General features: G+C 48.2%; 1 protein-coding gene across 1 annotated transcript in view; it reads left to right on the forward strand.

The window, feature by feature from the left end:
- LOC148477352 (uncharacterized) overlaps positions 1 to 24,054 on the forward strand; it is a 144,897-nt gene that overhangs the window by 85,302 nt on the left and 35,541 nt on the right. Inside the window, exons 4-9 of the mRNA XM_088456852.1 lie at positions 13,196 to 13,342; positions 15,281 to 15,363; positions 18,853 to 18,934; positions 19,016 to 19,099; positions 21,669 to 21,758; positions 21,994 to 22,126. Of these exons, the coding sequence (XP_088312978.1) occupies positions 13,196 to 13,342; positions 15,281 to 15,363; positions 18,853 to 18,934; positions 19,016 to 19,099; positions 21,669 to 21,758; positions 21,994 to 22,126 (619 nt within the window). The remainder of the gene's footprint in view (positions 1 to 13,195; positions 13,343 to 15,280; positions 15,364 to 18,852; positions 18,935 to 19,015; positions 19,100 to 21,668; positions 21,759 to 21,993; positions 22,127 to 24,054) is intronic.

A 24,054-nucleotide genomic window follows, 5' to 3' on the forward strand; every position in this document is an offset into this window, starting at 1 on the left:
GGGTCCCCCCGCATACCTCTCCTCCGCTGTGGCTCAGGTCTGTGTATGCAGCGCTGTGTCCTACCAGGCCCTGTGTCTGTGTAGTTGAGTGATCAGCGCTGTTAGTGCAGGAATTGTTATTTCTCTGCATTGTATGTGACTGTGCTAGCGCTGCCTGTAACTATTCTTCACTAAACTGTCAGCTTTATTACTGTCCCTGTTCTTTCTGCTAAAGCCCTTGCGGTGCGGTGCTGCAGGGTGGTCTCTCGCCTATTTAATACTTAATTGGTGAGAGAGGTCACATACGTGGTGCCATCATGTCTGAAAGTGATTTTCCCCTCCGGCTACAGTGTACCACGTGCAAAGTACCGTTAGCGGAGGGGGAGGGTAGCGCGGAGGGCCTTTGCCGGCAGTGTTGTCCATGGCGCGGCCTATTACGGTTACAGCACTGGTACAGGAGCCGCCCTGGGCTTGTTTCGCTCAGGCGTTAACAGCTTTAGTGGGCCAGTTAGCTCCGCAGCCCGCGTTTACTCCGATGGGTTTGTCCCAGCAGTCTGTGGTGTCGTCACCCATGCAGGGGTTCCCACGACAATTGGTGGTACCCCACAGTCTCCCTATTTCCCCGCACCCGGGTTCTCAGGAGCCAACGTGGGTTAACTCCCTGACGAGTTCTGTACAGCACTTGTCGGATGTGTTGCAAGGGGAGTCTGTGATGCGGTCTCATAAAAGGCCGGTGGCGTCTCTGTCCGCTCCTTATGAGGATGACGAAGGGACGTCTGATGATGGGGAGATTCTAGATCCTTACGATCAGGAACCTTTCCATACTAAGGACGCTGATGCTAAGTCCAAAGTATATATTCCTGGACTTATTCGGGCGGTCCGCACAGCCTTGGTGATTGAGGACGAAGTTCCCCCAGCGGCTAAATCTAAGTATGCCTTTTTCAAAGATGTGAAGGGCGATGCCACAGTCTTTCCTCTTTCGGGTCAGTTGGTGGACCATTTAGAGGAGGCGTGGAAACAACCTGGCAAAAGATACCAGCCGCAGAGACGCCTGGCGGTGGCTTATCCGTTCGCGGATAATTATTTTGCTAAGTGTGAATCCCCTCCACAGGTGGATTCTCACGTGACCCGTCTTGTCCGTAGTGCCACATTGCCGATGCCATCCATGTCCTCCCTTAAGGATGCTACGGACTGCAAGGTAGAAATCTGCCTGAAGTCCGCTTATTCCCTTGCAGGGGGGGCAGCACGGCCGGCTATGGCCATTTGCTGGGTTGCCAGAGCGATGGAGCGCTGGGCGGATTCATTAGAGGCTTCTTTTGAATCCGACTGTCCGGCCGAACAAGCGGAGTTGATTGGCAATCTCCGTGATTCGGCCACCTACATCAACGAGGCGGCTCTAGACATTAGTACTCTGGTGTCTAGAATTTCTTCAGCAGCGGTAGCTGCTCGTCGCACCTTGTGGCTGCGATCCTGGAAGGCGGACGCAGATCCAAGAAAGGTCTGGAAGCGTTGCCGTTTACCGGAGAAGTTCTCTTCGGTCCGGATCTGGATAAGATTGTGGCCACGCTGGCGGCAGCCAAATCTGCTTGTCTCCCGTCGGCCGCTGCTCCTTCTGGTTCTGGACCATCGTCCTTTCGGTCATCTAGGGCCCAGGGCAGGCCCAAACCACAGTCGTTTCCTCGACAGGCTGGCCCTAAGAAATCGGGCAAGCCCCGGAAACAGGCATGGAGTACCAGACGTCCGGCCCCCAAGCCAGATGACAAGCCTGCGGCCTGACGGTCCGGGTCTCCCCTTTGGGGATCCCAGGGTGGGAGGCCGCCTGCTGCAGTTCTCCCGGTGTTGGTCGTTCACTACGACAGACACTTGGGTTCTGGAGGTGGTCTCTCACGGGTACGCCCTCTCCTTCCGGCACAGACCCCCGGCTCGATTCTTCACCACGGGTCTACCATCAGACCGGAACAAGGCTACGGAGCTGCGGAAGGTATTGCACACTATGCTCCAGGCTGGAGTTATAGTGCCTGTTCCATTCTCCCAGAGGGGCCAGGGTTTCTATTCAAATCTATTTTTGGTACAGAAACCCAATGGGTCATATCGTCCGATTCTCAACCTCAAAGCACTCAACAAGTCTTTGCGGGTCCCGAAGTTTCGGATGGAGACCCTACGGTCCATCATTCTGGAGCTGGAACCTGGGGACTACATGGTGTCATTGGACATACAGGACGCTTACCTGCATGTCCCTATTCTTTTGCGCCATCAAGAGTTCTTTCGGTTTGCAACCGCAGCGACCATTTCCAGTTTCGGGCGTTACCTTTTGGCCTGGCGACAGCACCACGTGTTTCACCAAGGTGATGACGGTCATGGCGGCTTCTCTGCGGCTGCAAGGAGTCCGCATGTTGCCGTACTTGGACGACCTGTTATTGGTGACAGGATCTCCAGAGCTCCTGTTACACCACTTGGACCTGACCATTGCACTGCTGCAACGGCACGGCTGGCTAATCAACTGGCAGAAGTCCACTCTAATCCCGTCTCGGAGGATTCTGCATCTTGGAGCCTTATTGAACTCGGGACAGCAAAGGATCTTCGTGACGGAGGACAAGATCTCTGCTTTACAGTCAAGGGTGCGCAGTTGTCTGCACAGCCGCCGGGTGTCCTTACACTCGGCGATGAGGTTACTGGGCTCCATGGTGTCGGTGTTCGACATGGTGGAATACGCCCTGTTTCACTCCAGACCTCTGCAGCACCTGATCCTGTCCAAGTGGAACGGGCTGCCTCAGTCTCTGAAGTTCCAGACGATTGTGCTCACCCCGGAGGTTCGCCTGTCCCTTGCGTGGTGGTTAAAGACGACCCACCTCAACAAGGGACGTCCGTTCTGGGTTCCAAATTGGGTCCTGTTGACAACGGACGCCAGTCTTCGGGGCTGGGGAGCAGTTTCGGGTCCACACTTGTTCCAGGGCAGGTGGACGCCGACAGAAGCGGAGCTTCCAATAAATATCTTGGAACTCCGTGCGGTCTTCAATGCTCTCCTGCAGGCACAGCGGTTTCTCCAGGGTCACCCGGTGCAGGTCCAGTCGGACAATGCTACCACCGTGGCCTACATAAACAGGCAAGGAGGAACTCGCAGTCGGGAGGCTCTCGTAGAGGTCTCTCGGATCCTGGTTTGGGCGGAGCGCAATCTTCCGGCCATATCAGCGGTCTTCATCCCGGGAGTGCTAAATTGGCAGGCGGACTTTCTAAGTCGCCAGGACGTTCATCCAGGGGAATGGTCCCTGCACCCGGACGTTTTTCAACTACTGGTGGACAGGTGGGGTCTTCCAGAAATCGACCTCATGGCGTCCCGGCACAACAACAAGTTGCCGGTGTACGGGTCTCGCACAAGAGACGAAGGGGCGTCTCTGGTGGATGCTCTGTCCGTCCGGTGGACGTTCAGGTTCACATACCTGTTCCCTCCGGTCTCCCTTCTTCCACGGGTAGTCCGGAAATTCAAACAGGAAGGAGGGATGCTCCTGTTGATAGCTCCCGCGTGGCCCAGACGGCACTGGTTCTCAGACCTTCAGGGTCTGTCCGTGGACAGTCCTCTGCGGTTGCCGCTACGACCGGACATTCTGTCTCAGGGTCCTTGTCTTCACCCGGACCTGACTCGGCTGTCTTTGGCGGCGTGGCTATTGAGACGGCCATGCTGAGGTCCCGGGGGTTTTCCAGCTCTGTGGTGCGTACCATGTTACGAGCTCGGAAACCGTCTTCCGCGAGGATATACCATCGCGTGTGGCATATGTTCTTCCAGTGGTGTCGACCGAGAGGTTATGCACCGCGGGAGTTTCGTCTGTCTCGGATTCTCGCCTTCCTGCAAGCGGGACTAGATCATGGGCTTCGCCTTGTTTCTTTGAAGGTACAGGTTTCGGCCCTATCTGTCTGGTTTCACCGTAGGATTGCTACAATCCCGGATGTGCGCACCTTTATGCAAGGTGTTCTCCGTATTCAGCCGCCCTTTGTTCCACCTGTGGCGCCTTGGGATTTGGCTGTGGTCCTGAGGGCTCTCCAAGGACCGCCGTTTGAACCACTGGGCTCAGTGGATATTAAATGGCTAACAGCTAAGACTGTTTTCCTTCTGGCCGTTGCTTCAGCCAGACGTGTTTCTGAGTTAGGGGCTCTTTCTTGTAGACCCCCTTTCTTGGTTTTTCATGGGAACAGGGCAGTGCTCCGCACTCGGCCCAAGTTTCTTCCCAAAGTTGTTTCCCAGTTTCATGTTAACGAGGAAATAGTTGTTCCGGCCTTTAACTCACCGGGTCTTTCCGTGGGTGAGGCCTCTTTGGATGTTGTGCGGGCCTTAAGGACTTATGTGGACCGCACTTCTTTGTTTAGGAAGTCGGACGCTTTGTTGTCCTCTATGGCTTCTGTAATAAGGGTTGGCCTGCTTCAAAGCAAACTTTGGCAGCCTGGATCCGTATGGCTATTTCTGAAGCTTATCTTCATGAAGGCCTACCGGTCCCTCCTTCTCTGAAGGCTCATTCCACTAGGTCTGTGGGTCCTTCGTGGGCAGCTTGACGTGGTGCCTCGGCAGTTCAGATCTGCAAGGCTGCTACGTGGTCTTCTGTCCATACCTTCGTGAGGTATTACAGGTTTGACACCTTCGCCTCTCAGGATGCTTCCTTCGGGCGGCGGATTCTCCTTTCTGCACAGGAGCGTCCCCACCCTTAAAGGATACTGCTTTGGGACATCCCCAAGGTATCCTGTGGATACCCTATGGACCCTGAAGTAGAAAATATGAGATATGGTAAGAACTTACCCTTGTTATCTCTATTTCTACGAAGTCCATAGGGTTCCACAGGACTCCCGCCCTGTCGCACCTGTGCTGCAGATGGGCTTTGCTCTGGTCACCGGTTTTCCGTCTCCCTCTGGTGAGAATGTGATTCTTGTATGTGTCCAGATCTTTGTTCTCTCTCTTCCTTCTCCTCCTCCGGCCTATGGCTTGGTAACTAACTGAGGTGCCTTGGCCTGGGGGCGGGGTATAGGAGGGGGACCTAGTGCATCCTGGGAGGCTGAAAGCTTAACTCTTTGGTGCCCTGCGACTGACGTCACACCTATACCCCAAGGTATCCTGTGGAACCCTATGGACTTCGTAGAAATAGAGATAACAAGGGTAAGTTCTTACCATATCTCATATTATCACATACTATAATATACAGGCTGATTATCACGTACTATAATATGCAGGCTGATTATCACGTACTATAATATGCAGGCTGATTATCACGTACTATAATATGCAGGCTGATTATCACGTACTATAATATGCAGGCTGATTATCACGTACTATAATATGCAGGCTGATTATCACGTACTATAATATGCAGGCTGATTATCACGTACTATAATATACAGGCTGATTATCACGTACTATAATATGCAGGCTGATTATCACATACTATAATATGCAGGCTGATTATCACATACTATAATATGCAGGCTGATTATCACGTACTATAATATGCAGGCTGATTATCACATACTATAATATGCAGGCTGATTATCACGTACTATAATATACAGGCTGATTATCACATACGATGCTCTTATACCTCCAGCATACATGTTTATTATTCCTCTGGACTACTCTTCTTGTAGTTCATCTCTCTGTCGCACATATATATATATACAAGTCTAGATCACCGGCACTCACGGGTTCCACAATGTCCTGGGCCGGGTGCCCTCCTCAGTCAGTCGCTGCCAAACAGGACGAACTGAACATAATATACATATATACAGTCAGGGGCATAAATATTGGGACATTGACAGAATTCTCATATTTTGGCCTCTAGTCACCACAATGGCTTTGACATGAAACAAACCGCTGTAATTCCTGCACCGTTCACCTGATTTGGATGTAATTACCCTCAAATTAAATCTGAAAGTCTGCAGGTAAATCACATCTTGTTTGTTTTATTTCACAGCCATTGTGGTGGTGAATAGAGACCAAAATATGAAAATTCTGTCAATGTCCCAATATTTATGCACCTGACTGTATATATTGTGATAGGATCACTGGTAAAGTGGTCTGTGGCAGGTACATTTGTCCCAGATTCCTGTCTTATGTGTTTTAAACCCCCAGGAGAAAGTCTGCAGTGTAGCAGGCTTGAGTTTCGGCTTTTTGAAAAGCCGGTTTGGGACCTGGGGGTTGTGGGTGAGAGGAGAGGGAGGGCTCCACCCACGGCCACTCCAGGTTTTGGTTCTCGCAGCCTGATAACAGGCTTGTTAGGGTTTCCACCTGAGAGTGGCCAATATAAGCCTAGTGTGTTTAGGGCTGAGTGTCTCACCTGGGAGAGCAGACAGGGAGTTTGCTCAGAGACACTTGGAAACCTAACTGTGAGTGTTGTGCTGTCCTTTTGTTGCTGGCGAGGGCATTAGGCCCTGCCAGGTTCTGGTAGTGAGGGAACTACCTGTGAAGTTAGTGCCCCGACAGGGCTAGGATTTATATTTATGTTTTCTTTATATTTCTGTCATTGTACAATAAAGACTGGCGCCGACCAGCTTGTACTTGCATCCAGACTGGTGTGCTGCTTCCCTGCTGCTGTGTGTGTGTGTAAGAAAGGAGTCCTCTACCCAGGAGAGGGACCCCCTAACCTAACTGTGTCACAATATGGTGGAGAATGCGGGCAACCACACACACTGAAGTTGCAGCAAGAGGAAAACTTTCCATTTAAAAATTAAAGGGACAGACACCCAATTTGTAAGTGTGGAAATAACGCTGTGTCCTTGGAGTCCCATAGAGGAGACGTCAGCCAATGCTCAGAGAGGCAAGGTTCAGCTTCCAACCTACACCCCAGGACAAAATGGAGGACATTATTAAGGCCTTGCTCCAAGCTACAGCAGCTCAGCAGGAGACAAACAAACTTCAGCAGGAATCTACCAGAGCTCAGCAGGAATCCACCAGGGTGCAACTGTTGGCCTTGGAGACAGCCCAGAGGCAACAACAGGTCGCCATCGAGGAAACCTGCCAGGCCATAAAAGAGGTGGTACAGCACCTGCTCGCCCGGCCCAGAGATGTTGCTACTGGTCCTCCCATCCCCACTCACTCCGTACGAGCCAGTCACTTCCTCAAAAAGATGACTTCGGGCGATGATGTGGAGGCCTATCTCACCGCGTTTGAAAGAACGGCCGAAAGGGAGAGTTGGCCCAAGGAGCAGTGGGCAAGTCTGGTGGCACCTTTTTTGTCTGGGGAGCCACAAAAGGCCTATTTCGACTTATGCCTGGCTGATGCCAAGGACTATAAAAAACTAAAACAGGAGATCCTAACTCGCTTGGGAGTCACCACCTTTGTTCGTGCCCAACGGGTCCACCGCTGGGAGTTCCATAGGGATAAGCCTCCACGTTCACAGATGCATGACCTCGTCCATCTGTCCTCAAAATGGCTACAGCCCGAGACGCTGACGGGACCACAGATCGTGGAAAGGGTCGTGATGGACCGGTACCTGCGATCATTACCTGTGACTCTGCGCAAGTGGGTGAGCCATGCAGACCCTAAGTCCGCGGACCAGTTGGTCAAGCTGGTGGAGAGGTACGTGGCGGCTGAGGAGCTGATGAGTATGCCCCACCGAGCCCCGATGGCGCACCGGCGAACTCCCACAGACACTGGTAAAACTGTTCCAGGGGAGAAGGGTGCTGGGCGGTGGAATGTACCTAAGACTGAGAGTGTAGAACCAGGAGACAGGCCTGCCAGGCCAGGAAGGTTCTTGCCCCGTAAACGACTAGACATTAATATGACTCCGTGTTTCCGATGTGGTGGCTTCGGCCATATTGCCGCTAATTGTTCACTTACAACTGAACCTATGCAATGTGATACTGCTCATGTCTACCGCAGGGGGTCTTTCTTTGCACAGATAGCCTGTATGGCTGACCGGCAGGCTGAGTCTGATAAGCACATGTGTGTACTCACTGTAGATGGCAACCGAGTAGAGGCACTGTTAGACTCTGGTAGCTTGGTGACACTTATAAAAGCTGAGCTGGTGAACCCCTTGAGGCGTAAGGGGAAAACTGTTGGTGTGACCTGCATACATGGGGATACTCGATATTATGTTACTGCCGAGGTGAACATCGAGACACCATGTGGTTCTGCTATAGTTTCTGTGGGTTTGGTGCATGGTCTGATGTACGATGCAATTTTGGGGAGAGACTTTGCTCACTTCTGGAAGTTGTGGGAAAGCCGTTTTGTTCCAGAGGTGAACAACCCCGATCCATTTGAGAAGGTTGTCGATGTAGTGGAGGAGGGAGTTTCTTCTGAGTCAGAGTTATTCCCTTTTTCTACTATGGTTGGCGAACTAGAGAATGCGGAACGTGACGGTGGCCCGCCAACTGATGTGCCTCCCATTGAGGTGGGAAGTGTTGTTGGGCCAGGTGATCGTCTGCCTGATTTAGAGGTCAGAAGAGAGGTCTTTGCCGTGGAGCAGTTGAATGACCCTACTTTTGTAAAAGCCAGGGAGAATGTAAAAGTAGTTGATGGTAAACCCGTAGACCCTGATAGTCCTTTGTCCTATCCCCACATGGCAATGTGTCAGGATTTGTTATATCAGGTGACTAAGAAGGGGGAAGATATTGTGGAACAACTAATAGTTCCCAAAGCCTACAGAAGAACAGTGTTGGATCTGGCCCATGGTCATATAACGGCAGGCCATCTAGGGGTAGAGAAAACCACTGAGCGAATAATGCAGAGGTTTTTCTGGCCCGGGCTTCATAAAGAGGTGTCTGACTTTTGCGCATCCTGCCCTGAGTGTCAGTATCATGCTCCCAGGCCACATTTTAAGGGTCCACTAGTTCCATTGCCTATCATAGAGGTGCCGTTTGAAAGAATAGCGATGGATTTGGTGGGACCCTTAATGAAGTCTGCCAGGGGACACCAGTATATTCTGGTCATAATGGATTACGCTACCAGGTACCCGGAAGCGATCCCGTTGCGCAATACGTCAACCAAGACCATTGCCAGAGAGCTAGTTCATGTCTTTAGCAGGCTGGGTATACCCAAGGAGATACTAACTGACCAGGGTACACCATTTATGTCCAAAGTCATGAAAGAGTTATGCCGCCTGTTCAATATTGAAGAGGTAAGAACTTCGGTTTATCACCCCCAAACCGATGGGCTGGTCGAGAGGTTTAACAAGACGTTAAAACACATGCTTAGGAAAGTGGTCGACAAGGATGGTAGGGATTGGGATTACTTATTGCCGTATTTATTGTTGGCCATAAGAGAGGTTCCCCAGTCCTCCACCGGGTTTTCACCCTTCGACTTGTTGTATGGGAGACACCCAAGGGGGTTACTAGACATTGCCAAAGAGACATGGGAGGGGCAGTCTAGTCCTTACAAAACGGTGATTGAGTATGTTTCTCAAATGCAGGAGAGAATTGCTGCGGTAGTGCCGATAGTGAGAGAGCACCTGGAACAGGCTCAACAGGCACAGCAGAGGGTATACAACCGCAATGCTCGGTTATGCAGCTTTGCTCCTGGGGACAGAGTGTTAGTATTGGTTCCCACTGTGGAAAATAAACTTTTGGCTAAATGGCAAGGGCCCTTTGAAATCTTAGAAAGAGTGGGACAGGTCAATTACAAAGTTTACCAGCCGGGGAAAAGAAAGCCGGAACAGCTATACCATATAAATCTATTAAAGCCCTGGAAAGATAGAACGGTACTGTCGGCCGTCCGAGCCCCTCCAGTAAATCCAGGGCCCTTAGTTCCCGAAGTGACAGTGGCAAAAACCCTGTCGGCAATTCAACAACAAGAGGTCAAGGAGTTTCTGATCAGAAATAGGGTGCTGTTCTCTGACGTACCTGGGAAAACCTCGGTCATTAAACATGACATCATCACTGACCCAGGGGTTAAAGTTAATCTAAAGCCCTATAGGTTACCAGAAGCACAAAGAGAATCTGTGTCGAAAGAAATTAAAAATATGCTAGAGTTAGGGGTTATTGAAGAATCACATAGTGAATGGTCAAGTCCCATTGTGTTGATTCCAAAGCCCGACGGGAGTGTGCGTTTCTGCAATGACTTCCGAAAGTTGAACAGTGTTTCAAAATTCGATGCCTACCCGATGCCAAGAGTGGATGAACTGATTGAGAGACTAGGGACGGCAAGGTATTTAACCACTCTTGACCTAACCAAAGGGTATTGGCAAGTACCGTTAACCGAGAGCGCCAAACAAAAGACAGCTTTTTCAGCGCCAGAGGGCTTGTTTCAGTACAAGATGTTGCCCTTCGGGCTACATGGGGCACCTACTTCCTTCCAAAGAATGATGGACAGGATTCTAAGGCCCCATAGACGGTATGCGGCTGCTTATCTGGATGACGTGGTCATTCATAGTCCTGATTGGCAGTCTCACCCAGGGTACAAGCAGTGTTGGACTCCATCTATAAGGCAGGTTTGACAGCCAACCCAAAAAAGTGTTGTCTAGGCATGGAGGAAGTAAAATATCTGGGATACACCATTGGCAGAGGCCTGATAAAGCCTCAGCTCAATAAAGTTGATGCCATACAAAACTGGCCACAGCCTCTGAATAAGAAGCAGGTGAGAGCCTTCTTGGGAATTACGGGGTACTACAGGAGGTTTATACCCAACTTTACCACCATGGCAGTCCCACTGACTGACCTGACCAAAGGCAAACAAAAAGTCATGGTAGAATGGAGTCCTGAGCCAGAGAAAGCTTTTCAGGAGTTGAAAGTAGCGTTGTGTTCCCAACCAACCAGTCCTGATGACTCCTAATTTTGAAAGGGAATTCATAGTACAAACCGATGCATCAGAAGTAGGTATAGGAGCGGTCCTGTCCCAGAACAAGGAGGGTGAGGAACACCCTATTTTCTATCTTAGCAGAAAGTTGAATGTACATGAGAGAAACTATGCCACAGTGGAGAAGGAGGCGTTGGCCATAAAGTGGGCGTTAGAGGCTCTCAGGTACTACTTGGTCGGAAGAAAGTTCAAATTGATCACTGACCATGCCCCTTTGAAGTGGATGTCCGAAAATAAGGACAGTAATGCGAGAATTACGAGATGGTTCTTGGCGTTACAAACTTTAAAATTTTCAGTGGAACAAAGGCCAGGAAGCCAGCTGGCCAATGCTGATGCGTTGTCACGCGTTCATTGTTTGGGGGCTTCAGTTGTTCCGCCCCACAGGTCGAAACAAAGGGGGGGGATATGTGATAGGATCATTGGTAAAGTGGTCTGTGGCAGGTACATTTGTCCCAGATTCCTGTCTTATGTGTTTTAAACCCCCAGGAGAATGTCTGCAGTATAGCAGGCTTGAGTTTCGGCTTTTTGAAAAGCTGGTTTGGGACCTGGGGGTTGTGGGTGAGAGGAGAGGGAGGGCTCCACCCACGGCCGCTCCAGGTTTTATATATAAGCCTAGTGTGTTGAGGGCTGATTGTCTCACCTGGGAGAGCAGGCAGGGAGTTTGCTCAGAGACACTTGGAAACCTATCCGTGTGTGTTGTGCTGTGCTTTTGTTGCTGGCGAGGGCATTAGGCCCTGCCAGGTTCTGGTAGTGAGGGAACTACCTGTGAAGTTAGTGCCCCGACAGGGCTAGGATTTATATTTATGTTTTCTTTATATTTCTGTCATTGTACAATAAAGACTGGCGCCGACCAGCTTGTACTTGCATCCAGACTGGTGTGCTGCTTCCCTGCTGCTGTGTGTGTGTGTAAGGAAGGAGTCCTCTACCCAGGAAAGGGACCCCCTAACCTAACTGTGTCACAATATATATATATATACACACACTGGTGGCCAAAATTGCGGACACATTTTGAAATTTGACTGTTTTTCAACTTTGAATGCTTATAAAAACTGTTTCACGTCACGCAGTGCAATGATTCATGTATCAAATGAAAGGAAATTTAATGCTGAATTCAACACAATAAAAACGAAGTCAGTAAAACTTCTTCCAGTGTGAAATATTTTTAATATAACAATAATTGTTCTTACATAAAGTGATGTCACGCTTAATGTCACTTTGTAGACTATCGAAATTTGTGACTCTTTGGACTTAACACTTTTTATAATGTAGCCACTAGCTTCCGCATAAAACCCCTACGCGTTTCCCCTCCCTGGGGGCCTTCATCAGGGGTAATCAAATAGGATCACAATCAGTTCATATGCGGTCACACTGAATCTTGTAAAAATGCCTCACAGATCAATGGAGACTAGATCCTTTATACAGGCCTTAGCCAATAAGATCACAAGTGATTCATATGCAAAGTAAAAGTCTCAGAAACACTAAAGGGCCTCCAGTTCAGGGTAGATTAGGTCCTTTGTGCAATCGTTAGCATATAACTGGTCCAGGTCACTAGTACACCATGGGGAAATGACACGGTTCAGCTGTATTATATGAAGGATGAAGACAGCGCTACAGTACAACAGTCTTTATCACACAATTTAGCAGAACTCAGCCGTATCTGACACTCCCAATGTATATATTGGGCGTCAGCTCAACCCTAAGTAAAATAGGCGATGGTAAGTAGCCTATATAAACAATTGGCAAGATACAAAATAGGGTGACAGCGACCTCTGGTGTCCGAAGCTCGTATGACTGAGAAGTGTGTTCACAATATAACATCAGTTTTATTTAGTAAAAACAAATCGGGCATAAAATATATTCCATAAAATATCACTGTAAAAGTAGGGTAGAAAGCGGAATAATAAAACCGCAATAAAATCAGACACAGCTGCACTGGGAGTCACGCAGAACCGCACATTAAAAAAGGGGAATTTTTTTTTTTAAAACAAAAAAATATATAAGAAGTAAAAGATGGACGTAAGATGCTCATCTTTCAGGAGAGGTGCAGTCTGGGAAGGCCCAATGCGTTTAGTCAGATACGTGCACACCCTTGACAAAATCTGACTAAACGCGTTGGTCCTTCCCAGAGTGCACCTCTCCTGAAAAATGAGCATCTTACTCCCGTCTTTTACTTCCTATATTTTTTGTTTATAATATAAAAAAAGGGGGGGATTCTTAATTTTTTTAAAGTGCCATGTTATGTGACTACTAGTACAGCAGTGTCTGATTTTACTGCTGTTTACTATTCCACCTATTCCTAGCCTACATTTACAGTGACTGTTACAGTGATATTTTATGGAATACATGTTATTATTATGTCCTGATGTCACACAGGCATTGGCGTAACTCGTAAGCAATGTGATATATATATATATATATATATATATATGATAAATATGACCTTCTTTTCAGTATATTAATGGTGGGAACCTGGAGCAGCTTCTGCAGAGTACAGACTCCCTGTCCTGGTCTGTGCGTGTGAAGTTAAGTTTGGATATCGCCAAAGGTCTGCTCTACCTGCACTCTAAGGGCGTCTTTCATCGGGACCTCACCTCAAAGGTAACTCACCCATATTGTGTGTGCTAAAGAGAGTGTATTACAGCTCTGTACTGTGTGGGGTCCTCTCTCTCTGTGCCATAGACAGTGTATTACAGCTCTGTACTGTGTGGGGTCCTCTCTCTCTGTGTGTGCTATAGACAGTGTATTACAGCTCTGTACTGTGTGGGGTCCTCTCTCTGTGTGTGCTATAGACAGTGTATTACAGCTCGGTACTGTGTGGGGTCCTCTCTCTCTGTGCCATAGACAGTGTATTACAGCTCTGTACTGTATGGGGTCCTCTCTCTGTGTGTTATAGACAGTGTATTACAGCTCTGTACTGTGTGGGGTCCTCTCTCTGTGTGCTATAGACAGTGTATTGCAGCTCTGTACTGTGTGGGGTCCTCTCTGTGTGCTATAGACAGTGTATTACATCTCTGTACTGTGTGGGGTCCTCTCTGTGTGCTATAGACAGTGTATTACATCTCTGTACTGTGTGGGGTCCTCTCTCCATGTGCTATAGACAGTGTATTACAGCCCTGTACTGTGTGGGGTCCTCTCTGTGTGTGCTATAGACAGTGTATTAAAGCTCTGTACTGTATGGGCTCCTCTGTGTGCTATAGACAGTGTATTACAGCTCTGTACTGTATGGGATCCTCTCTCCATGTGCTATAGACAGTGTATTACAGCTCTGTACTGTGTGGGGTCCTCTCTCTGTGAGCTATAGACAGTGTATTACATCTCTGTACTGTGTGGGGTCCTCTCTCTCTGTGTGTGCTATAGACAGTGTATTACAGCTCGGTACTGTGTGGGGTCCTCTTTCCATGTATTATAGACAGTGTATTATATCTCTGTGCTGTGTGGAGTCCTCTCTCCATGTGTTTTAGACAGTGTATTACATCTCTGTACTGTGTGGGGTCCTCTCTCCATGTGTTATAGACAGTGTATTACAGCTCTGTACTGTGTGGGGTCCTCTCTCTGTGTGCTATAGACAGTGTATTACATCTCTGTACTGTGTGGGGTCCTCTCTCTGTGTGCTATAGACAGTGTATTACATCTCTGTACTGTGTGGGGTCCTCTATCCATGTTTTATAGACAGTGTATTACATATCTGTACTGTGTGGGGTCCTCTCTGTGTGCTATAGACAGTGTATTACATCTCTGTACTGTGTGGGGTCCTCTCTCCATGTGTTATAGACAGTGTATTACATCTCTGTACTGTGTGGGGTCCTCTCTCTGTGTGCTATAGACAGTGTATTACATCTCTGTACTGTGTGGGGTCCTCTCTCCATGTGTTATAGACAGTGTATTACAGCTCTGTACTGTGTGGGGTCCTCTCTCTGTGTGCTATAGACAGTGTATTACATCTCTGTACTGTGTGGGGTCCTCTCTCTGTGTGCTATAGACAGTGTATTACATCTCTGTACTGTGTGGGGTCCTCTATCCATGTTTTATAGACAGTGTATTACATCTCTGTACTGTGTGGGGTCCTCTCTCCATGTGTTATAGACAGTGTATTACAGCTCTGTACTGTGTGGGGTCCTCTCTCCATGTGTTATAGACAGTGTATTACATCTCTGTACTGTGTGGGGTCCTCTATCCATGTGTTATAGACAGTGTATTACATCTCTGTACTGTGTGGGGTCCTCTCTCCATGCGTTATAGACAGTGTATTACATCTCTGTACTGTGTGGGGTCCTCTATCCATGTGCTATAGACAGTGTATTACATCTCTGTACTGTGTGGGGTCCTCTCTCTGTGTGCTATAGACATTGTATTACAGCTCTGTACTGTATGGGGTCCTCTCTCTGTCTGCTATAGACAGTGTATTACAGCTCTGTACTGTATGGGGTCCTCTCTCCATGTGTTATAGACAGTGTATTACAGCTCTGTACTGTGTGGGGTCCTCTATCCATGTGTTATAGACAGGGTTAATGTCTCTCCCTCTGACCCCTCTCCTAGAATTGTTTGGTGCGTTACGACGACGGTGGCTACACAGCGGTGGTGGCAGATTTTGGATTGGCGGAGAAAATTCCTGATTGCAGGTGAGATTAGTGTGTCATGTGACCAGGCAATGCCCCCATTTGGCCAGAAAGCGGGTAACGTGCCCTCTGCCCCAGTACTTTACACTTCCAACCATTTTAAATGTTACACTGTCACAACATGGAGCATTAGATGCTCTGCAGAATATATAGCTGACCTGTAACTGAGGAAGGCAATGACCGGCCGGTGACCGTCTGATGATACTGGGTCATTATCAGAGATGTCACTTCCTCATCACCTTCCATGCCATGCTCAGTACAGACAGGAACCCGCAGAGCAGGGTATGACCGGCCAGTGACCGTCTGATGATACTGGGTCATTATCAGAGATGTCACTTCCTCATCACCTTCCATGCCATGCTCAGTACAGACAGGAACCCGCAGAGCAGTGTATGACCGGCCGGTGACCGTCTGATGATACTGGGTCATTATCAGAGATGTCCCTTCCTCATCACCTTCCATGCCATGCTCAGTACAGACAGGAACCCGCAGAGCAGTGTATGACCGGCCGGTGACGTCTGATGATACTGGGTCATTATCAGAGATGTCACTTCCTCATCACCTTCCATGCCATGCTCCGTACAGACAGGAACCCGCAGAGCAGGGTATGACCGGCCAGTGACCGTCTGATGATACTGGGTCATTATCAGAGATGTCACTTCCTCATCACCTTCCATGCCATGCTCAGTACAGACAGGAACCCGCAGAGCAGGGTATGACCGGCCGGGGATCGTCTGATGATACTGGGTCATTATCAGAGATGTCACTTCCTCATCACCTTCCATGCCATGCTCAGTACAGGCAGGAACCCGCAGAGCAGTGTATGACCGGCCAGTGACCGTCTGATGATACTGGGTCATTATCAGAGATGTCACTTCCTCATCACCTTCCATGCCATGCTCAGTACAGACAGGAACCCGCAGAGTAGAGTATGACCGGCCAGTGACCGTCTGATGATACTGGGTCATTATCAGAGATATCACTTCCTCATCACCTTCCATGCCATGCTCAGTACAGACAGGAACCCGCAGAGCAGGGTATGACAGGCCGGGGACCGTCTGATGATACTGGGTCATTATCAGAGATGTCACTTCCTCATAACCTTCCATGCCATGCTCAGTACAGACAGGAACCCGCAGAGCAGGGTATGACCGGCCGGTGATCGTCTGATGATACTGGGTCATTATCAGAGATGTCACTTCCTCATCACCTTCCATGCCATGCTGAGTACAGACAGGAACCCGCAGAGCAGGGTATGACCGGCCGGTGACCGTCTGATGATACTGGGTCATTATCAGAGATGTCACTTCCTCATCACCTTCCATGCCATGCTCAGTACAGACAGGAACCCGCAGAGCAGGGTATGACCGGCCAGTGACCGTCTGATGATACTGGGTCATTATCAGAGATGTTACTTCCTCATCACCTTCCATGCCATGCTCAGTATAGACAGGAACCCGCAGAGCAGGGAATGACCGGCCACAACACACAGATCAGCATGTATCACATGTATGACACACAGGACATTTATACCGCTTCATATTACTTGCCTGCATGCTGCTGACAGCTTGCTCTGCATGGGTGACCTAGTAATGACCTCTAGTGAGATGCTCTGCATGGGGGACATAGTAGTGGCCTCTAGTGAGATGCTCTGCATGGGTAACTTAGGGCTAGGGTTAGTGCGATAATCTGTATAGGTGCCATAGTAATGGCTCTAGTCAGATGCTCTGCATGGGGGACATAGTAATGGCCTCTAGTGAGATGCTCTGCATGGGTAACATAGTAATGGCCTCTAGTGAGATGCTCTGCATGGGTAACATAGTAATGGCCTCTAGTGAGATGCTCTGCATGGGTGACATAGAAATGACCTATAGTGAGATGCTCTGCATGGGTGCCATAATAATGGCCTCTAGTGAGATTCTCTGCATTGGTAACATAGTAATTGCCTCTAGTGAGATGCTCTGCATGGGTAACATAGTAATGGCCTCTAGTGAGATGCTCTGCATGGGGGACATAGTAATGGCCTCTAGTGAGATGCTCTGCATGGGGGACATGGTAATGGCCTCTAGTGAGATGCTCTGCATGGGTGACATAGTAATGGCCTCTAGTGAGATGCTATGCATGGGGCACATTGTAATAGCTTCTAGTGAGATGCTCTGAATGGGTGACATAGTAATGACCTCTAGTGAGATGCTCTGCATTGGTAACATAGTAATGGCCTCTAGTGAGATGCTCTGCATGGGGCACATTGTAATAGCTTCTAGTGAGATGCTCTGCATTGGTAACATAGTAATTGCCTCTAGTGAGATGCTCTGCATGGGTGCCATAATAATGGCCTCTAGTGAGATTCTCTGCATTGGTAACATAGTAATGGCCTCTAGTGAGATACTCTGCATGGGTAACATAGTAATGGCCTCTAGTGAGATGCTCTGCATGGGAGACATAGTAATGGCCTCTAGTGAGATGCTCTGCATGAGGGACATGGTAATGGCCTCTAGTGAGATGCTCTGCATGGGTGACATAGTAATGGCCTCTAGTGAGATGCTATGCATGGGGCACATTGTAATAGCTTCTAGTGAGATGCTCTGAATGGGTGACATAGTAATGACCTCTAGTGAGATGCTCTGCATTGGTAACATAGTAATGGCCTCTAGTGAGATGCTCTGCATGGGGCACATTGTAATAGCTTCTAGTGAGATGCTCTGCATTGGTAACATAGTAATTGCCTCTAGTGAGATGCTCTGCATGGGTAACATAGTAATGGCCTCTAGTGAGATGCTCTGCATGGGAGACATAGTAATGGCCTCTAGTGAGATGCTCTGCATGGGGGACATAGTAATGGCCTCTAGTGAGATGCTCTGCATGGGTGACATAGTAATGGCCTCTAGTGAGATGCTATGCATGGGGCACATTGTAATAGCTTCTAGTGAGATGCTCTGAATGGGTGACATAGTAATGACCTCTAGTGAGATGCTCTGCATTGGTAACATAGTAATGGCCTCTAGTGAGATGCTCTGCATGGGGCACATTGTAATAGCTTCTAGTGAGATGCTCTGCATTGGTAACATAGTAATTGCCTCTAGTGAGATGCTCTGCATGGGAGACATAGTAATGGCCTCTAGTGAGATGCTCTGCATGGGAGACATAGTAATGGCCTCTAGTGAGATGCTCTGCATGGGGGACATAGTAATGGCCTCTAGTGAGATGCTCTGCATGGGTGACATAGTAATGGCCTCTAGTGAGATGCTCTGCATTGGTAACATAGTAATGGCCTCTAGTGAGATGCTCTGCATGGGGCACATTGTAATAGCTTCTAATGAGATGCTCTGCATGGGTGACATAGTAATGGCCTCTAGTGAGATGCTCTGCATGGTTTAGCAAATATTGACCTGCAATCAGTTGCTCTGTGGCTAGTGATCTGGAAATGTTTTGTACAGTAATGCTCAGCAGAGAGTTGGTATAATGAATGCTCGCTCTCCCTGTGTCTTTCAGTCAGACAGAGCCGCTGTCTGTGGTGGGCTCCCCGTACTGGATGGCCCCCGAGGTTCTGCGGGGGGACCTGTACAATGAAAAGGTAACTGCGCAGTGTTGTGTTACTCATTGTACTGATGCAGGCTATTACTCCTGCTTACCGCATTGCACTCTCTGCCTGTAGGCCGACGTGTTCGCCTTTGGCATCATATTATGTGAGATAATCGCCCGGATACCAGCCGACCCCGACTATCTGCCGCGCACGGAGGTGAGTACAGTACAGGTGTCATTGTGTCAGGTGACCAGCAGAGGTCTCCAGTCATTGTATAACCAGGTCCCCTGCTGAGCCGCCCTCCTGTGTCTGTGTATATATAGAGTGTGTGGGTGTGCATATACAGTATGTGTGTGGGTTTATATGTACAGTGTATGTGTGTGTGTATATATACAGTGTATGTGTGTGTGTGTGTGTATATATATATATATATATACAGTGTATATGTGGGTGTATATATAGACAAAACTGAAGGGTAAATGCCCCAAGAACAAGCAGGAAATGCATGCTCAATTGGATTCAGGTCAGGGGATTGACTTGGCCATTGCATAACATTCCACTTTTTAGCCTTAAAAAACTCTTTGGTTGCTTTTGCAGTATGCTTCGGGTCATTGTCCATCTGCACTGTGAAGCGCCGTCCAATGAGTTCTGAAGCATTTGACTGAATATGAGCATATAATATTGCCCGAAACACTTCAGAATATTCTGTGTGTGACTGCGGGTGTATCTGCATGCCTATATTCTGTGTGTGACTGCGGCTGTATCTGCATGCCTATATTCTGTGTGTGACTGCGGCTGTATCTGCATGCTTATATTCTGTGTGTGTCTGCGGGTGTATCTGCATGCCTGTATTCTGTGTGTGACTGCGGGTGTATCTGCATGCCTATATTCTGTGTGTGTCTGCGGGTGTATCTGCATGCCTGTATTCTGTGTGTGACTGCGGGTGTATCTGCATGCTTATATTCTGTGTGTGTCTGCGGGTGTATCTGCATGCCTGTATTCTGTGTGTGTCTGCGGGTGTATCTGCATGCCTGTATTCTGTGTGTGACTGCGGGTGTATCTGCATGCCTATATTCTGTGTGTGACTGCGGGTGTATCTGCATGCCTATATTCTGTGTGTGACTGCGGGTTTATCTGCATGCCTATATTCTGTGTGTGTGACTGCGGGTGTATCTGCATGCCTATATTCTGTGTGTGACTGTGGGTGTATCTGCATGCCTATATTCTGTGTGTGACTGTGGGTGTATCTGCATGCCTATATTCTGTGTGTGACTGCCGGTGTATCTGCATGCCTATATTCTGTGTATGTGACTGTGGCTGTATCTGCATGCCTGTATCTGTGTGTGTGACTGTGGCTGTATCTGCATGCCTATATTCAGTGTGTGACTGTGGGTGTATCTGCATGCCTATATTCTGTGTGTGTGACTGTGGGTGTATCTGCATGCCTGTATTCTGTGTGTGACTGTGGGTGTATCTGCATGCCTATATTCTGTGTGTGTGACTGCGGGTGTATCTGCATGCCTATATTCTGTGTGTGTGACTGCGGGTGTATCTGCATGCCTATATTCTGTGTGTGACTGTGGGTGTATCTGCATGCCTATATTCTGTGTGTGACTGTGGGTGTATCTGCATGCCTATATTCTGTGTGTGACTGCCGGTGTATCTGCATGCCTATATTCTGTGTGTGACTGCGGGTGTATCTGCATGCCTGTATTCTGTGTGTGTGACTGCGGCTGTATCTGCATGCCTGTATTCTGTGTGTGTGACTGCGGGTGTATCTGCATGCCTATATTCTGTATGTGTGACTGCGGGTGTATCTGCATGCCTATATTCTGTGTGTGTGACTGCGGGTGTATCTGCATGCCTATATTCTGTGTGTGACTGTGAGTGTATCTGCATGCCTATATTCTGTGTGTGACTGTGGATGTATCTGCATGCCTATATTCTGTATGTGTGACTGCGGGTGTATCTGCATGCCTATATTCTGTGTGTGACTGCGGGTGTATCTGCATGCCTGTATTCTGTGTGTGACTGCGGGTGTATCTGCATGCCTATATTCTGTGTGTGTGACTGCGGGTGTATCTGCATGCCTATATTCTGTGTGTGTGACTGCGGGTGTATCTGCATGCCTGTATTCTGTGTGTGACTGCGGGTGTATCTGCATGCCTATATTCTGTGTGTGTGACTGCGGGTGTATCTGCATGCCTATATTCTGTGTGTGTGACTGCGGGTGTATCTGCATGCCTATATTCTGTGTGTGTGACTGCGGGTGTATCTGCATGCCTATATTCTGTGTGTGTGACTGCGGGTGTATCTGCATGCCTATATACTGTGTGTGACTGCGGGTGTATCTGCGTGCCTGCTTACGCGTTATGTGAAGCTCACGGAGGATGGATCTATGTGGGCACATCTGTTACTCATAGGGGTATTATCTATTACATTACGAGGGGAAGATTCCCAGGAGTAAGAACATTTACACCACCTTTGTGAATTCTATTATAAATGTGTACATTGTACAGGGCCAAACATGGTACATAAATAAGATTACAGTATTCAGCAAACGAATGGACATTCCCCGACTTCCTGTAATGCTGATATACATCGTCCTGTATGGAGAAAACCAAATCACCAAACCATCGCCAATTCTCCTTCTACACACAGCTTTCATTTCATATAATATATCTGGTTATTATAGCCCTGAGCCGCTGCTCCCGGTCCTGCAGGCCGCGCTGTCCCTGTGTATGTCATCGGCTTCTGCTTTATAATTATTTACCTTTTCCCACAGGATTTTGGTCTGGACATCAAGTCGTTTCGGGAAATGGTTCATGCAGACTGTCCCCCTGTGTTCCTGCAGCTGGCCTTCCATTGCTGCTGGGTACGTGCTGAAAGATCTGCGCTCATCGTGTGCTAGTTCCATCTGTCTGAGCAATGTATGTGTGTGTGAAACGCGTTGGTGACTCGGTGTCAGTCATGCCAGGATTTGCTTATGGGATGGAAACAAATGAATCTCTGAGTGCTACACTTACTCATCCTGGTGATTCCATGCTTCAGTCCAAATAAACCTGTAACATTTGTTTTCAGTGTATAACAATTCTCTCGGTTACCTCCAGATGGCACCAGAAACCAGACCTTCCTTCTGTGAGGTGAGTCAGCGGCTTGAGGCTATACTAGACAGTATGGACGAGATGAAGACACCGCGCAGAGCCCATGATGAGGTGACGGAGCTGATTACACCAAGAAGAGGTGCGTATAACCACATTACAGGTAACAGTGACACAACAAAGTTTTAATTCAAGCATATCAGTGAGAATTTTGGAATCGCAGTGCCCAATAAACTCCTATATCTGGGGTGCATTTTATCAGATGTGTCATATACATCATTGCTGCAGCCCCTCTCAGCACATCAGATCCTGTGAGAGACTGCGCTGTGTAATGTGATATGTGACACCTGTATATCTGTGTGCTCCTGAGTCTGTATATAGGAGACTGTGCTGAGTAATGTGATAGGTGACTCATGTATATCTGTGTGCTCCTGAGTCTGTATATAGGAGACTGTGCTGAGTAATGTGATATGTGACACCTGTATATCTGTGTGCTCCTGAGTCTGTATATAGGAGACTGCGCTGAGTAATGTGATATGTGACACCTGTATATCTGTGTGCTCCTGAGTCTGTATATGGGAGACTGCGCTGAGTAATGTGATAGGTGACACCTGTATATCTGTGTGCTCCTGAGTCTGTATATGGGAGACTGCGCTGAGTAATGTGATATGTGACACCTGTATATCTGTGTGCTCCTGAGTCTGTATATAGGAGACTGCGCTGAGTAATGTGATAGGTGACACCTGTATATCTGTGTGCTCCTGAGTCTGTATATGGGAGACTGCGCTGAGTAATGTGATATGTGACACCTGTATATCTGTGTGCTCCTGAGTCTGTATATGGGAGACTGCGCTGAGTAATGTGATATGTGACACCTGTATATCTGTGTGCTCCTGAGTCTGTATATGGGAGACTGCGCTGAGTAGTGTGATAAGTGACACCTGTATATCTGTTTGCTCCTGAGTCTGTATATAGGAGACTGCGCTGAGTAATGTGATATGTGACACCTGTATATCTGTGTGCTCCTGAGTCTGTATATAGGAGACTGCGCTGAGTAATGTGATATGTGACACCTGTATATCTGTGGGCTCCTGAGTCTGTATATGGGAGACTGCGCTGAGTAATGTGATATGTGACACCTGTATATCTGTGTGCTCCTGAGTCTGTATATAGGAGACTGTGCTGTGTAATGTGATATGTGACACCTGTATATCTGTGTGCTCCTGAGTCTCTATATGGGAGACTGCGCTGAGTAATGTGATATGTGACACTCTATATCTGTGTGCTCCTGAGTCTGTATATGGGAGACTGCGCTGAGTAATGTGATATGTGACACCTGTATATCTGTGTGCCCCTGAGTCTGTATATAGGAGACTGTGCTGAGTAATGTGATATGTGACACCTGTATATCTGTGTGCTCCTGAGTCTGTATATGGGAGACTGCGCTGAGTAATGTGATATGTGACACCTGTATATCTGTGTGCTCCTGAGTCTGTATATGGGAGACTGCGCTGAGTAATGTGATATGTGACACCTGTATATCTGTGTGCTCCTGAGTCTGTATATGGGAGACTGCGCTGAGTAATGTGATATGTGACACCTGTATATCTGTGTGCTCCTGAGTCTGTATATAGGAGACTGCGCTGAGTAATGTGATAGGTGACACCTGTATATCTGTGTGCTCCTGAGTCTGTATATGGAGACTGCGCTGAGTAATGTGACATCTGTATATCTGTGTGCTGCTGAGTCTGTATATGGAGACTGCGCTGAGTAATGTGATATGTGACAACTGTATATCTGTGTGCTCCTGAGTCTGTATATGGAGACTGCGCTGAGTAATGTGATATGTGACACCTGTATATCTGTGTGCTCCTGAGTCTGTATATGGGAGACTGCGCTGAGTAATGTGATAGGTGACACCTGTATATCTGTGTGCTCCTGAGTCTGTATATAGGAGACTGCGCTGAGTAATGTGATATGTGACACCTGTATATCTGTGTGCTCCTGAGTCTGTATATGGGAGACTGCGCTGAGTAATGTGATATGTGACACCTGTATATCTGTGTGCTC

Source organism: Taudactylus pleione, unplaced genomic scaffold (genome assembly GCF_031769625.1).
Source record: "Taudactylus pleione unplaced genomic scaffold, aTauple2 ptg000722l, whole genome shotgun sequence".
NCBI classification, from domain to species: Eukaryota; Metazoa; Chordata; class Amphibia; order Anura; family Myobatrachidae; genus Taudactylus; species Taudactylus pleione.